Source organism: Neofelis nebulosa, chromosome 12 (assembly GCF_028018385.1).
Source record: "Neofelis nebulosa isolate mNeoNeb1 chromosome 12, mNeoNeb1.pri, whole genome shotgun sequence".
Taxonomy (NCBI): Eukaryota; Metazoa; Chordata; class Mammalia; order Carnivora; family Felidae; genus Neofelis; species Neofelis nebulosa.
The window spans coordinates 37,800,933-37,818,231 of NC_080793.1; the positions used below are offsets into that span (position 1 = coordinate 37,800,933).

Sequence of the window (17,299 nt, forward strand, 5' to 3'; positions counted from 1 at the left end):
TGCAATAAACTTTTTAAAATAAGGGAGCATCAAAAACAAGCAAAGTCTGAGAAAATGACCCAGACAAGAGCAGCCTAAGGAGACATGATAATTGAATTTAACACAGTGTCCTGGATGGGCTCTTGAAACAGAAAAGGCATTGAGGTAAAAACTAAGCAAACCCGGAAAAAATGTGGCTTTTTCATGTTATTTTTAGTTAATAAATATAAATAAAACATTAACTTTTAAGTTTATAATAACATATCAGAATTGGTTCATTAATTGTAACTAATGTATGTGTTAATAACAGGAAACTTCAGGGAGGGGGTGGAGAAGAGGTGATAAGAAAACTCCCTGTATTATATGTTCAGTATATCCATAAATCTACAACTCCTGTAAAAAATAAACTCTGTTAATAAAAATACGTATAAAATTTCAAACGCTTTAAAAAATAAAGAATTAGAGGGGCGCCTGGGTGGTGCAGTCGGTTAAGCGTCCGACTTCAGCCAGGTCGCGATCTCGCGGTCTGTGAGTTCGAGCCCCGCGTCAGGCTCTGGGCTGATGGCTCGGAGCCTGGAGCCTGTTTCCGATTCTGTGTCTCCCTCTCTCTCTGCCTCTCCCCCGTTCATGCTCTGTCTCTCTCTGTCCCAAAAATAAATAAAAAACGTTGAAAAAAAAATTAAAAAAAAAAAAAAGAAAAAAAAAATCTAAAAAAAAAAAAAGAAAAAAAATAAAGAATTAGAAAGTGATTAAAAAGTATTATTATTCAAAGATTTCAAAACTGGTTACATAGCAAAATCTAAGAGAATCTCTAAACTAGTACAACTATTAACAGTTGCTGAAAAAATAAACTATTAGGACTACACCAAAATAAAAAGCTTCTGGGGCACCTGGCTGGCTCAGTTGCTAGAGCATGCAACTCTTGACCTTGAGGTCATGAGTTCGAAGAGCTTATTTTAAAAAAATAATATTTTTTAAAAATAAAAATAATAAAAAGCTTCTACACAGCAAAGGAAAGAATCAACAAAACAAAATGAACCTATTGAATAAGAGAAGATATTTGCAAATGATGTATTCAGTAAGGTTAGTATGTAAAACATACAAAGAACTTCTACACCTCAACACCAAAAAAAAAAAAAAAAAAAATCAATTAAAAACTGGGAAAAAGTACCAACAGACATTTCTCCAAAGATGACATATAGTAGCTGAGTGGAGCCCCCAGACCTGACTTGGACCCTCCCTGGAGAACAGACTCAGGTGGAGGAAGACATCTTGGTGGGACTGAGGTGCATGTTTGCTAATTTGGAGAGAGAAAACCGGCAGCATAGGAACAGAGTGGGGGGAACCCCTTCTGCAGAGTGACAAAAGGAAGAAAAAGAGAGGCTGTGGAACTGTAGTATTGTATTTGGACAAGAGAAAAACCACTCTGGACCACAGACTAGGGAATGAAAAATATGGAGAGAGCTAGTTTCTATTTTGCAAACAGCCTTAGGGCCTAAACATCAGAGTTTTCAGGAGTGTGCAACTTTCTTGGAACCAAAGCTTTTAAATATTGTAGTACTTACAGGTGCAGGACACACAACAAACTGTTAAAACACATAAAAGACAGAAACCTAGCCAAAATGATTAAATGGAAGAATTCTCCTCAAAAGAAATTCCAGGAAGAAATGACAGCCAGAGAATTGCTCAAAACAGATATATCTGAACAAGAATTTAGAATAATAGTCATAAGACTAATAGCTGGGCTTGAAAATAGCATAGAAGACAGAAGAGAATCTAAATGCTGCAGAGATCAAAGACCTAAGAAATAGTCATAATGATGAATTAAGAAATGTTGTAAATGAGATGCAAAATAAACTAGATGCAGTGACGAGGATGGAAGAAGCAGAGGAGAGAATAGATGAAATAGAAGATGAAATTATGGAAAATGATGAAGCTGAAAAAAAGAGGGAAAATAAATTACTAGTCCACAAGGGGAGACTTAGAGACCTAAGTGATTCAATGAAACAAAATAATATCCATATCATAGGAGTTGCAGAAAAAGAAGAGGCAGAGAAAGGGGCAGAAGGTTTATTTGAACAAATTACAACTGAGAACTTCCCTAATCTGGGGAAGGAAACAGACATCCAAGTTCAGGAGGCAAAGAGAACTCCCTTCAAAATCAACAAAAACAGGTCAATACCAAGACATATAATAGTGAAACTGGCAAAATGCAGAGATAAAGAGAATCCTGAAAGTAGCTAGGGACAAATGGGGCTTAACCAACAAGAGTAGATACATAAAGGTAGTAGCAGACCTGTCCACTGAAATTTGGCAGGCCAGAAGGGAGTGGCAGGAAATATTCAATGCGCTGAATAGGAAAAATATGCAGTCAAGAATCCTTTATCCAGTAAGACTGTCATTCAGAATAGAAGGAAAGATAAAGGCTTTTCCAGACAAACAAAAACTAAAGGAGGTCATGACCACTAAACCAGCCCTGCAGGAGATCCTAAGGGAGGCTCTGGGAGTGGAAAGCAGCAAAGACTACAAAGAACCAGAGACATCACCACAAGCAAGAATCTACCGATAACACAATGACACTAAACCCCATCTTTCAATAACCACTCTGAATGTAAATGGACTAAATGCCCCAGTCAAAAGACACAGGGTATGAAAATGGATATAAAAACAAGATCCATCTATAGGCTGCCTACAAGAGATTCATTTTAGACCTGAGGACACCTGCAGATTGAAAGTGAGGGGATGGTTGACGCATGAATGGATAAAGAAGATGTGGTATGTATGTATGTATGTATGTATATATATATATATATATATATATATATATATATATATATACACACACTTATATATAATGGAATACTACCTGGTGATTAAAAAGAATAAAATCTTGCCATTTGCAACTACGTGGATGGAACTAGAGGGTATTACGCTAAGAGAAATTAGAGAAACACAAATATCATATGATTTCACTCATATGAGGAATTTAAGATACAAAACATGAGCATAAGGGAAGGGAAGTAAAAATAATATAAAAATAGGGAGGGAGACAAAACGTGAGACTTTTTTTTTTTTTTTAACATTTATTCATTTTTGAAAAACAGAGAGAGACCGAGTGGGGGAGGGGCAGAGAGAGAGGGAGACACAAAATCCAAAGCAGGCTCCAGGCTCTGAGCTCTCAGCACAGAACCTGATACGGGCTCAAACTCATGAACCATGAGATCATGACCTGAGCTCAAGTTGGATGCTTAACAGACTGAGCCACCCAGGCGTCCCAAGAGACTTAAATATAGAGAACAAACAGAAGGTTGCTGGAGAGGTTGTGGGAAGGGGGATGGGCTAAATGGGTAAGGTGCATTAAGGAATCTACTCCTGAAATCACTGTTGCACTATATGCTAACTTGGATGTAAATTAAAAAATAAATTAATTTTTTTAAAAAATTAAAAGTTAAAAAAAAAATGAGGGGATGGAAAACCATCTATCATGCTAATGGCTGTCTAAAGAAAGCCAGAGTAGCCATACTTGTATCAGACAAACTAGATTTTATTTTATTTTTTTTTTATAATCTTTTTTTTAATTTTTTTTTTAATTTTTTTTTATTTTTTAATATATGAAATTTACTGTCAAATTGGTTTCCATACAACACCCAGTGCTCATCCCAAAAGGTGCCCTCCTCAATACCCATCACCCACCCTGCCCTCCCTCCCACCCCCATCAACCCTCAGTTTGTTCTCAGTTTTTAACAGTCTCTTATGCTTAGACAAACTAGATTTTAAACCAAAGACTATAATAAGAGAAGAAGAAGAAGGTCATTCTATCATAATTAAGGGAACTATCCATCAACAAGAGCTAACAATTGTAAATGTTTATGCCCCCAACGTGGAAACACCCAAATATATAAATCAATTAATCACAAACATAAATAAATGTATGGATAATAATACCATCATTGTAGGGGACTTTAATAGTCCACTTACATCAATGGACATATCATCTAGGCAGAAGATCAATAAGGAAACAATGGTTCCAAACGACACATTGGACCAGATGGACTTAACAGATATATTCAAAACTTTTCATCCAAAAGCAGAAGATGTGGAGAAAGGGGAACCCTCTTGCACTGTTGGTGGAAATGCAAACTGGTGCAGCCACTCTGGAGAACAATATGAAAGTTCCTCAAAAAATTAAAAATAGGATTACCCTATGACCCAGCAATAGCACTACTAGGAATTTACCCAAAGGAAAGAGGAGTGCTGATTCGTGGGGGCACATGTACCCCAATGTTTATAGCAGCACTATCAACAACAGCCAAATTATGTAAGAGCCCAAATGTCCATCAATTGATAAATGGATAAAGAAGACGTGGTATATATATATACAATAGAATACCACTCGGCAATGAAAAAGAATGAAATCTTGCCATTTACAACAACGTGGATGGAATTGGAGGGCATTATGCTAAGTGAAATAAGTCAGTCAGAGAAAGACAAATATCATACAAATTTACTCAGATGTGGAATTTGAGAAACTTGACAGAAGACCATAGGGGAAGGGAAGGAAAAATAAGTTACAGAGAGGGAGGCAAACCATAGGCGACTCTTAAATACAGAGAACTGAGAGTTGATAGGGATGGAGGGTTGGGGAAAATGGATGATGGGCATTGAGGAGGACACTTGTTGGGATGAGCACTGGGTGCTGTAGGAAAGAGATGAATCATGGGAATCTACTCCTGAAGCCAAGACTACACTACATGTTAGCTAACTTGACAATAAATTAAAAATAAAAATAAAGTTCAAATTTCAAAACAAACAAAAAAGACAATATAAAGATGGCCAACAGACACATGAAAAAATACTCAACATCACTTGAGCATCATCAAGGAAATGCAAATCAAAACCACAATGAGATATCACCTCACACCTGTCAGAATGGCTAAAACCAAAAAGACAAGACACAACAAGGGTTGGTGATGATGTACAGAAAAAGAAACCCTTGTGCACTGTTGGTGAGAATGCAAACTGGTATAACCACTGTGGAATACAGCATAGAGGCTCTCCAAAAAGCTAAAAACAGAACTACCATATGACCCAGTAATTTCACTACTCGGTATTTACCCAAAGAGTGCGAAAACACTAATTCAAAAGGATATATGCACTCCTACGTTTATAGCGACATTATTGACAACAGCCAAATTATGGAAGTAACCTAAGTGTCCATTATTGATGAATGGATAAAGAAGATGTGGTATATATTTACATTGCAACGTTAATTAGCCACAAAAAAAGAATGAAATCTTGTCATTTGGAACAACATGGATGGAGCTACAGAGTATAATGCTAAGTGAAATAAGTCAAAGACAAATACCATATAATTTCAACCATATGTGGAATTTAAGAAACTAACAACAAGAGACCAAAACAAAAAACAACAACAACAAAAAAATAGACTCTTAAATATAGAAAATGGGTGGTTACCAGAGGGGGAGGTGAGGGGGGTGAACTAGGTGAAGGGGATTAAGATGTACATTTATTGTGATGAGAACTGAGTAATACACAGAATTGTTCATTCACTATATTGTACCCCTGAGGCTAACATAATGCTGTATGTTAATCACACTGGAATTAAAATAAAGTTTTAAAAGTTGCTGTATAAGATGAATACTAAAAATATGAACAACAAAGCACTACCTTATAACAGCAATGAACTATTAGAAAATGTAATTTTTAAATATGCCATTCACAATGATTAGAAATAGATACTAACAAAAGAAATGCAAAATCAACATGAAAAAAATAGGTTTCCTCACTACAGCACTTCTAACACTTTAATACTTACTGTATTTATTACATTTCCTGCTTATTGTCTATCTCCTCCTATTTGATCTATGAGAACAGGGATCTTTGTTCAACCTCTGGTGTTTACCAAACATCTAAAAACAGTGACTGGTATTTAGTGTTTGGTAAGTTATTTGTTGAATAAATGACAGCATGTCACCAATAAACAGACAAATGCAAATTAAAACAATAATACTCTACACTCATTAGATTAGCAAATACTTTTAATCTGGTAGTAGCAAGTATCAGTAAGTATACAAAGCAGCAGGAAATGTAATATAAATTGGTACAATTATTTGGAGAACAATTGAGCAATATCTAGTAAGGCTGAACAGAGCATATCCCACAACCAAGCAATTCTACTTCCTGGGTATATATATCCAAAGAATCCTCATTCATAAACATACAGAAATAATGCTCACTGCAGCATACGTTTATCATAGTAAAAACCTAATGGTCCGTGAGGAGGAAAAGTAATTGTGGTACAATCCAACTCTGTCAAGTGGTAGATCCCTAAGCCAGTCTTGACTTAGTACATCTAACCCAAGGGGTTCCAGTGGATGGGAACTGTTAAATACACACCGGAGAATTAAGAAGACTCTACACTGTGTTTTTTAAATGATATGACAAGATCTTGATAATTACTGAATCTTGGGAATATGTGTACTGGTTTCATTTTATTATTCCCTCTATTTTTAAGTCTCGTTAAAATTTTTCCATGATAAAAACAGAAAAAAGTACACAGGAGCCAACATGAAGGAGATACCACTAATGAAAGATGAGATGATTTTAGTATCAAAAAGAATAATGACTGTAATGGATTGAAACAAATAATATCAAAACCCATAAATTCATAATGATACACTACTAAAAAAAGAAAACACATTCATTGCCTGGAGAAGTTTCCTATTATTTTGAAAACTGAGGGGCACCTGGGTGGCTTAGTTGAGTATCCGACCCAACTTCAGCTTGCATCACCATCTCACAGTTCATGAGTTTGAGCCCCACATCGGGCTCTATGCTAACAGCTCAGGGCCTGGAGCCTGCTTTGGATTCTGTGTCTCCCTCTCTCTGCCTCTCCCACGCGCGCACGCTGTCTCTCTCCCTGTCTCTCAAAAAGTAAAAAAAAAAAACAAAAAAAACATTTTTTTAAAAAGAAAATTAACAAAAGAGAATGTTTTTCTTGTACAGATTTTATTACAAGTGAATGAAAGAGCTGTAGGAGAAAGTCCTTTTTCACAGATAAATCATAGTAAATAAAGGTTGGAGGGGTAATATAATTAGAAAATCATCATTTTACAAGCCCTAATTAAATAATAATTATCTGCTGCTAAAACCAAGTGGGAAGACTGGTGGGAAAGCTTTATTATGGATAAAACTGGCTGACACCAGTTGAACCCACTGTTGAATTTTTTTCACATGTATGATGTTTATTGTGACAGTAACTGCAGGTAGTAAGTGCCTCTCCACTGTTGAATTTTAACATCACTAAAGTGAAATGAGACACCATCTCCCTACCGAAAAAGAACTTCAGTCTAAGTCTCAATCTAATCCTCGAACTATTAGATATAATTTTTAGTTTAAAAGAACAGAGATAGAGGAACATGGTAAATAAAACCCTGGGGATATAATCAGCCAAATCCAGAATATGCAGGATTCTATAAAACAAATGAGGGAAGGGGAAAGTTACAGAATAAAAATTATTTACTAGACATAATAACCAAATGTGAACAACTTGTTTGGATCCTGAACTGAACAAATCAACTGTGAAAATGTATCTTTGAGACAATAATGGAAATCTGAACTTACTAGGTGGGACATGACATTAAGAGATTATTGTTAGGGGCGCCTGGGTGGCTCAATCGGTCAAGCGTCTGACTTCAGCTCAGGTAATGATCTCACAGTCTGTGAGTTCGAGCCCCGTGTCGGGCTCTGTGCTGACAGCTCAGAGCCTGGAGCCTGCTCGGATTCTGTGTCTCCCTCTCTCTCTGTCCCTCCCCTGCTCATGCTGTCTCTCTCTGTCTCAAAAATAAATAAAAACATTAAAAAACAAATTATTGTTAAATGTGATGAAGGGTATGTGGTTTTTTTATCTACATAAAAAAAGGCATTATCTATTAAAGATGTACAAATATTCACATATTTGTGAGTGAGACAAGATGATGTCTGAGATTGGTCTTAAAACACTACAGCAAAAAGAGGAATAATTCTACTTACTTTTCATGTTAGGAAATTTCAATAACAAAATTTTTAAATAAAGTAGTAACCACAATAAGATAGCACTTCACATTTACTAGGATGGCCATATTCAACAAGTGTTAGCGAGAATGTGGAGAAAACAGAACCCTTATACACTGCTGGTAGGAATGTACAACGGTACAGCCACTTTGGGAAAAAGTATGGCAATTTCTAAAACAGTTAATCATAGTTACCATCTGATCCAGCAATTCTACTCCCAGGTGTACATCCAAGAGAAAACCTATGTCCAAACAAAAACTTGTACATCAATATTAATAGCAGCATTATCCACAACAGTAGAAATAATCTAATTGTCTACCAACTGATAAATGGATGAAATGTAGTATAACCATACAATGGAATATTATTCGACAATGAAACAGAATGAAGTAGTGTGTACATGCCACAACGTGGAAGAAATTTTGAAAATATTATGCTAAGTGAAAGAAGAAAATCATAAAGAACCACATATTGTATAATTCCATTATATGAAATGTCCACAATAAGTCAATGTATAGAGATAGAAAGTAGATATTTGCCTAGGACTAAGGAGGATGAGAGAATTGGGAGTATGATGGCTAAGGGCATAGAATTTCTTTACAGGGTAATGCAAATGTTCTAAGGATGTACAACTCTGAATATACTATATTTTATACTTTAAATGTGTGAGCTTTATGAACTATATTTTCACAGTTATTAAAAATATTAACAACAGGTGATATAGGGAGGGATGAAAGAAGTAAACTTAGTGAACTCCAAATCCTAGAATAGAAACAAAAAGCAAAAATCTTAAAGGAAGTTGAGAACCACAGGCCAAGAACCACCATTTTTAGAACTTATAAAATTCCTCCCTATTTGCTGAAGTTACATTTGGTTTTTTATTGTTTTAACCTCTTCATCTGATTCTGCCTAGTGACACACAGCAAAGCCTATAAAATCAAAAGCACAATGTTTTGGTTTTTCCAGATTTTATTTTTAAGTAATTTCTACACCCAGTATGGAACTTGAACTCATGACCTTGAAATCAGGAGTCACATGCTCTACCAACTGAGCCAGCCAGGTGCCCAGCCATCTGTTTCTTTACTAAGTAAACAAAGAAGATAGGAGTTTGGAAAATGAATACCACTCTACACCCAGGCTATGGGAAAACAAAAAAATACAAAGGGTAAAGTGAGAAAAAGACAGAGTGGATTTGGCATGTATCAAGGAGAGAAGAAAGATTGGAACTTTTTTTTTTTAATTTTTTTTTTTTTAACGTTTATTTATTTTTGAGACAGAGAGAGACAGAGCATGAATGGGGGAAGGTCAGAGAGAGAGAGGGAGACACAGAATCTGAAACAGGCTCCAGGCTCTGAGCTGTCAGCACAGAGCCCGATGCGGGGCTTGAAGTCACGAACCGCGAGATCATGACCTGAGCCGAAGTCGGACGCTTAACTGACTGAGCCACCCAGGCGCCCCAGGATTGGAACTTTTAACAGAGAAAAGTTGAGGTACTGGCTGGGGCATAAGAAGAATTATATAGTTCAAATAGTAGGCAGCCTACAGAGGATTCAGGTGAATTAAGAAAAAACCCTGACACTTGTCACAAATTCCATTTTCTCACCTGTGATTTAACTCACTGCGGGTTGAACTGTGTTCCTCAAAACAATATGTTGAAGTCCTAATCCCCAGTACCTATGCATGTGACCTTATTTGTAAATGGGGTTCTGCAGATGTAATCAAATTAGTTCAGTGACTATTGCCCTTACAAGATAAATGTAAATTTGGACAGAGACACACAAAGAGAACATATTATGAGGAGACACAGAGACACACAGGGAGGTAGTGGCAACAGGCAGAAATTTGAACAATGTGTCTTCAAACCAAGGAACAGCAAGAACTACTGAAAACCACCAGAAGGCAGAAGAGAGTCATGGAACAGTTCCTCAGAACGTTCAGCAGGAACTGACCCTGCCAATAGCTTCATTTCAGAATTCTAGCCTTCAGAATTGAGAGGATAAATGTCTGTTTTTGTAAACCACCTAGTTAATAGCACTTTGCTATGGAGGCCCTAGGAAACTAATACACTCATCAAAACACTTCATTTTGGAATCCTGAACTAATCCACAAATATTGGTCAGTAATTGCCAAATGTGACAGCTCCATTACTCATCATCTTTGTTCTCATTAACATCGGACAGTATCAAGAATTTCTGCCTAGGGGCGCCTGGGTGGCGCAGTCGGTTAAGCGTCCGACTTCAACCAGGTCACGATCTCACGGTCCGTGAGTTCGAGCCCCGCGTCAGGCTCTGGGCTGATGGCTCGGAGCCTGGAGCCTGTTTCCGATTCTGTGTCTCCCTCTCTCTCTGCCCCTCCCCCGTTCATGCTCTGTCTCTCTCTGTCCCAAAATAAATTAAAAATGTTGAAAAAAAAAAAAAAAAAAAAGAATTTCTGCCTTAAAACCCTTTTACCCTTTGTTCCATGAGCCTTTTTCTTTTTCTACTTGCTCTCTTCAGTTCCTTCACCATCTCTGGTTTTTCCATATTCTATATTTGATGTTCCCCCTTGTTATTCTTCAATACTTTTTACAGAGGCACCTGGATGGCTCAGTCGCTTAAGCATCCCACTTGGGCTCAGGTCATGATCTCACGGTCTGTGCGTGGTTCAAACCCCACAATGGGCTCGGTGTTGATAGCTCAGAGCTTGGAGCCTGCTTCAGATTCTGTGTCTCCCTCTCTCTCTGTACTCCCCGCCCCCCCACTCTCCCTCTCACTCTCTCTCAAAAATAAATATTAAAATAAAAAAATTTTAAAAATACGTTTTACATACTTTACATGAGTGAGTTCTTCTATTCCTGGGACTTCAAATGCTACTATTATGTTCATGAATCCTAACTCTATGCCAGTAGCTCCTCACCCTATCTAATACCCTGAGCTTCATATTCTTTCATTCTTTCATGAAGTTGCTTACCAGACATTTCCATTGAAATATCTGTTGGCATTCCAAATTCTACCTTATAATCAGACCAATTTTGTAACAGCCCAAAATGTCCAAAAATGAAAATCTTATCTTTTTCCTCCATGAGCAATAACAAAAACATCCCCCATTCCTGATGGCCCAGACTGCGTTGTCTGTGTTTCCTTTTGTGCACCAGAGTTATCTCTGGAGATAAGACAAGGCCAAGCAATGTAATAGTCTAAGCATCCCTAAAAAGAACATACAAATAACAATTTACAGTTGACTTTTTAAAATTTTATTTGACAGAAAGAGAGAGAGGGAGGGAAGGAGGGACAAAGAGAGAGAATCCCAAGCAGGCTCCTGTCAACACAGAGCCCAACACAGGGCTTGAACTCACAAACTATGAGATCACAACCTAAGCCGAAGTTGAATGCTTAACCAACTGAGCCACCAAGGCACGCTTAACAGTTGACTCTTGAACAATGGGGGATTAGGGGCATTGACCTTCCACACAGGCAAAGGTTCACATATAACTTTTGATTCCCCCCAAAACTTAACTGCTAATAGCTTACTGTTGAGCCTTACCGATAAGGAGTCAATGCATGTTTTGTATGTTATGTCTATTATATACTGTATTCTTACAATAAACTAGAGAAAAAAGATGTTAAGAAAATCATATATGTTTGCATTATTACACTACATTTACAGTACTATATCAGAAAAAATCTGTGTATGACTAGACCCATATAGTTCAAACTCACGCTGTTCAAGAGTCAACTGTATACCAAACATCTGGAAATTAGCAAAAGAAATGCCTTCTGCTCATCTCTGTAACAAGAGAACAGTTTCCCTAGTATAAGCTCCCACCCAAAAAGTCTAGAGCCAGACTAGTGCCAACTCAGCCATTAATGGGGAACAATGAGAAAAATAGAACAAGTGGGAGATAGATCCTTCTAAATGTCCAATGATCTTCCAGCTGCCTTGTTTCTTTAATGTAGCTTAAATCCTTTCATTCTTCAACACGCTCTTGGGTCCTCTTCCCTTGACAAACTATAAAGTGTCCTATAAAGAAATTTTTCCCAGGATGCCTGGGTGGCTCAGTCGGTTGAGCATCCAATTCTTGATTTCACTTCAGGTCACGATCCCAGGGTTGTGGGATCAAGCCCCATGTTAGGCTCCATTCTGAGTATGGAGCCTGCTTAAGATTCTCTCTTTCTCCTTTTGTCCCTCTCCCCCAGTTACGCTCTCTAAAATTAAAAAAAAAAAAAATTAAAAAAAAAAAAATTAAAAAAAAAAAAAAGGAAAGAAATATTCTCCCATCTCTGTAATGTAAATAATGCAATTCCTACCTCACTGTCAGCTCCCAAGACATTGATTTGCTCCAATTTGTAAGTCCAGTATCTGGCCTCCTCCTCTGGGATATCTACCATGAAAAAGAAGAAATTACATTACGAGGTTAATAATTTGATCATGCACCAATAATCCTTTATTCCAACAAATAATCAAGGTAGAAAGTGATGGACAATTTTACTGGTGGGCTTGGTTCTTGACACGAATATGATCTTGCATCTTCACAGAAAACAAAATAATATTCTATTATTCCCACTGGATCAGAAGACTTATTGTCAAAATGTCAATACTACCCAGTGTGATCTACATATTGAATGCAATCACTATCAAAACCTCAATGATTTCTTTTGCAGAAATAAGAAACCCCATTCTAAAACTCATAAGGGAAAAAAATAAATAAAATTTATAGGGCATCCCAGTAACTCCAAATAGCCAAAAACAATCTTGAAAAGGAAGAACAAAACTGGAAGACTCACATTTCCTAATTTCAAAACTTACTATAAAACTACAATAATCAAAACAACATGGCACAGACATATAGAACAATGGAATAGAATAGGGAGCCCAGAAATAAACCTTCACATATAGTCAAATGATTTTTTGACAAGGATACCATGAACATTCAATAACAGGAGTACCTGGCTGGCTAGGTCAGAAGAGCATGTGACTCTTGATCACAGGGTTGTGAGTTTGAGCCCCATGTTGGGTATAGAGATTAAATAAAATCTTAAAAGAAAAAAAAAACACTCAATAGGGAAAAGCATCTTTCAACAAATGGTGCTGGGAAAACTAGATATCCACATGCAAAAGAACGTTGGACATTTACCTAACACCACATACAAAAAATTAACTCAAAATGAATTAAGACCTAAACTGAAGACCTAAAACTATAAAATTCTAAGAAGAAAATATAGGGCAAAAGCTGAGTGATGTTGGATTTGGCAATGATCTCTTGGAGAGGACACCAAAGGTACAAGCCATGACAGAAAAAGCAGACAAAATGGACTTCATGAAAAAAAAAAAAAAAAAAAAATTCTGCATCAAAAGACACTATCAACAGAATCAAAAGGTAACCCATAGACAGAGAAAATATTTACAAAATATATCTGATAAAGAATTAACGCTCAGAATAGACAACTCAAACTCAAGAACAACAAAAACCCAATTCAAAAATCAAGAAAGGACTTGATAGACATTTCTCCAAAGATGATATACAAATAACCAATAAGCACATGAAAAGACGTTCAACATTATTGATCATTAGGAAAAATACAAATCAAGACTACAATAAGATCCCACTTCACACCCAATAGGATGGCTACTATCAAAAAAAGAGAAAGAGCGCCAAAGTGGCTCAGTTGGTTGAGCATCTGACTCTTGATTTTACTTAGGTCATGATCCCAGGGTCAGGGATCAAGCTCCACTTCAGGCTCTGCACTGTACATGGAGGCTGCTTCAGATTCACTCTCTAGTGGCACCTGGGTGGCTTAGTCGGTTAGGTGGCTCAGCCAACCAACTCTTGATTTTGGCTCAGATAATGATCTTGAGGTTGGTGGGATCAAGCTCCAAGTTGGGCTGTGTGCTAACAGCCCAGAGCATGCTTGAGATTCTCTCCTTCCCTCTCTGCCCCTCCCCACCACCGTGTGTGCACACAGTCTCTCAAAGTTTTTTTAAAAAGAAGAAAAAATAAGGTTATATCCTCATTTCTATATATTTAAAACTGACCAATTAACCAATCAATTAAGACTGTGACAACTTCCAAAAAAAAAAAAATCTCTTAAAAACATCAGTAAGGGGCATCTGGGTGGCTCGGTTGGTTAAGCGACCAACTTCGGCTTAGGTCATGATTTCCTGGTTCAGGAGTTCAAGCCCTGCACGGCGCTCTCTGCTGTCAGTGGGCAGCATGCTTCCGATCCTCAGTCTCCCTCTCTCTCTGCCTCTCCCCCACTTGCACACACACTCTCTCTCTCTCGCTCTCTCAAAAAGTAAATAAACTTTAAAAAAATAAAACATTAAGTAAAAATAATAATAAAAATAAAAACATTGGGGCGCCTGGGTGGCTCAGTCGATTAAGCGTCTGGCTTCGGCTCAGGTCATGATCTCGTGGTTCGTGGGTTCGAGCCCCACGTTGGGCTCTGTGCTGACAGCTCAAAGCCTGGAGCCTGCTTCGAATTCTGTGTCTCCCCCCCCCTCCCCTGCTCATGCTCTGTCTCTATCTCTCAAGAATAAATAAACTTAAAAACAAAAAAATAAATAAATTTAAAAAATAAAATAAAAACATCAAGTACATCTGTATATCTAACACAAAATATGGATCAGATCAACTTTGGAGACATTTAAACAGATATATTCTTCAGTAGTCCACATGAAGAAATCAAATCCAGGCCTTTCTCCTTTGTCCCTCTGGTTCAAACGTTCACCTCCTTCCCCTGAAACAGCTCTTCAGCAACTGGTGGCAACATTTTAAAGTTTTATAATAAAACCTTCAAGTAATCTACAACCTAATTTATATAGTTCTTCCTCATCCATAAAATGGTGTACTCCACACTTGTTAAAAAGAAATGAGAGGGGAGGAAGAGCTACTTATATGTTCTGATGTAGAATGATTCACCAAGGTACATTGTTAAGTGGATAACAGCAAGGTGTAGCAAATGTGTTAGAAAATCCTATTTTTTTAAATATTTATTTACTTTTGAGAGAGAAAGAGAGAGAGAGACAGAGTGCGAGCAAGGGAGGGGCAGAGAGAGAGGGAGACAGAATGCGAAGCAGGCTCCAGGCTTTGAGCTGTTAGCAGATAGCATGATGCGGGGCTTGAACTCACGAACCACAAGATCATGACCTGAGCCGAAGTTGGACACTTAACCAACTGAGCCACCCAGGCAACCCCTACTATTTGTATTTTTAAAAGAGGTTGACATTTATATATATACTTATATATTCAAAGACTGGCTCTGGAAAGATACACAAGAAAGTACTAATCATGGTAGTCTGTAAGTAAAAGAACATATTTGTGACAAAGACTCAATTTTCAACAGGTAACTTTTAAACCACTGTGCACTGCCTCACCCACAAGATAGTTTTTAAAAAACATAGAGCTACAAGGATGTTTCTTGCACTACTGTTTATAACAGCACAAACTTTGAAAAATTAAAATACCCACCAAGAGGAATGGTTAAATGTATTATAGTTTAAATTAAAAGCCCAGGTTCCAAAGCCAAATCAGTGGAGTTTAAATTCTAGCTTTACTACTTACTAGCTATGTGACCTTGGGCAAAAGACTTAAATACTCTCTGCCTCAGCTTCCTTATCTCTAAAAAGGAGAAAATAGTTAGGTCCACCTCGAAGGATTTAAATGATGAATATTATACGAGGAAATATGCAAAAATGCTTAGTGATATACCCACTGACATACAGTAATTAGTCAACAAATGCTACTCTTATTATCATTGTGTATTCACACAATAAAAAATCAACCATGGAAATTATAAAGGAATAGCATTTATTTTATATGCATTTATTTATGTAATTAGTGAAACAGGTCAGAATGTAATATATACAGTGCTATTTTATAGGAAAAACTATATTATGTGCATAAAAAAATAAAAGAAACAAAACATCTCAACACGTAAAAAAGAGATTAGAAATTTTAATGTCCCTTTTGCAAACCTGTATTTTCTGAACTTTCCACATCATAAAAAAACATGTTAGTATTTTGTGTTTATTCAGAGAGAGAGAGAGAAAGAGAGTACACAGGGGAGGGGTAGAGAGAGAGGGAGAGAGGGAATCCCACTCTGTCAGCACAGAGCCCAAAATGGGGCCTAAACCCGTGAACCATGAGATCATGATCTGAGCTGAAATCAACAGTCAGACATTTAACCAACTGAACCACCCAGGCGCCCCACATATTACTATTTTTAAAAGATAATAGTACATAACTGAACAGAATATTTCACAGGTTTCTGAATACCCAAAAGAAAATTCCTTTGCCACAATATGGTATTCTGTAAGCTAAAATTCTTCCTTAGAAGGACCCTCCAGGGGCGCCTGGGTGGCTCAGCTGGTTAAGCTTCAGACTCTTAGTTTCAGCTCAGGTCATGATCTCAGAGTTTTGTGAGTTTGAGCCCCACGTTGGAGTCTGCACTGACAGTGTGAAGCCTACTTCGCATTCTCTCCCTCCCCTTCTCTCTGCACTCTCTCAAAATGAATAAACATCTTTAAAAAAAATTAAAAAAAAGGACTCTTTATTAAGCTTTTAATACTGTATCCCAAATGTGGTTATTACAGAGGCACAAGCTTAGCACATTCGCGTTAACTCACATCAAAGACAGACTTATCTGAGATTTTACCTTCACATTTATTCAAAAAAACATTTATCAGACACCTATCATGTGCCAAGCAAACTCTACAGTTACCAAAAAAAGTACACAAGACCCCTCATGAAACTCAAAATCTAGACAGAAATGTACACCGCCACCAATGACAACATACGTGTTGCAGTGTTGAAAGAGAAGAAGGTCTCTTTAAAATACAATGAGTCAGGGGCACCTGGCTGGTTCAGTCTGCAGAGCATACAACCCTTGATCTCAGGGTTCTCAGTTCAAGCCCCACATTGGGCAGGGAGCCTACTTAAAATAAAAATGAGTAAGTTAAATAAAACGCAATGAGGGATGGACTGACAGTGTGAGGAGCCCAGAAATCCACTCCCCAGCAAAACTGTATATATAAAAAACTTATTTTTTGCTATTAACATGTATTTTTCCTATTTTAAAAATTATTTGTATTTTTTTTTTAACATTTATTTTTGAGGGAGAGAGACAGAACACGAGCAGGGGAGGGGCAGAGAGAGAGGGAGACACAGAATCTGAAGCAGGCTCGAGGCTCTGAGCTGGAAGCACAGAGCCCAACATGGGGCTCACACCCATAAAATGCAAGATCATGACCTGTGCCGAAATCAGTGAGT

At 37.4% G+C, this 17,299-nt stretch overlaps 1 protein-coding gene across 8 annotated transcripts in view; it reads right to left on the minus strand.

The window, feature by feature from the left end:
• The window catches only part of UNC13B (unc-13 homolog B), a 237,437-nt gene that overhangs the window by 139,142 nt on the left and 80,996 nt on the right, over window positions 1-17,299 (minus strand). For all 8 annotated transcript variants that reach the window (XR_009251620.1, XM_058694990.1, XM_058694991.1 and 5 more), the window contains exon 6: window positions 12,339-12,412. Coding sequence is in view for 7 of the 8 variants with exons in the window: in XM_058694990.1 (XP_058550973.1) it covers window positions 12,339-12,412 (74 nt within the window). In the remaining variant the exon portion in view is untranslated. The remainder of the gene's footprint in view (window positions 1-12,338; window positions 12,413-17,299) is intronic.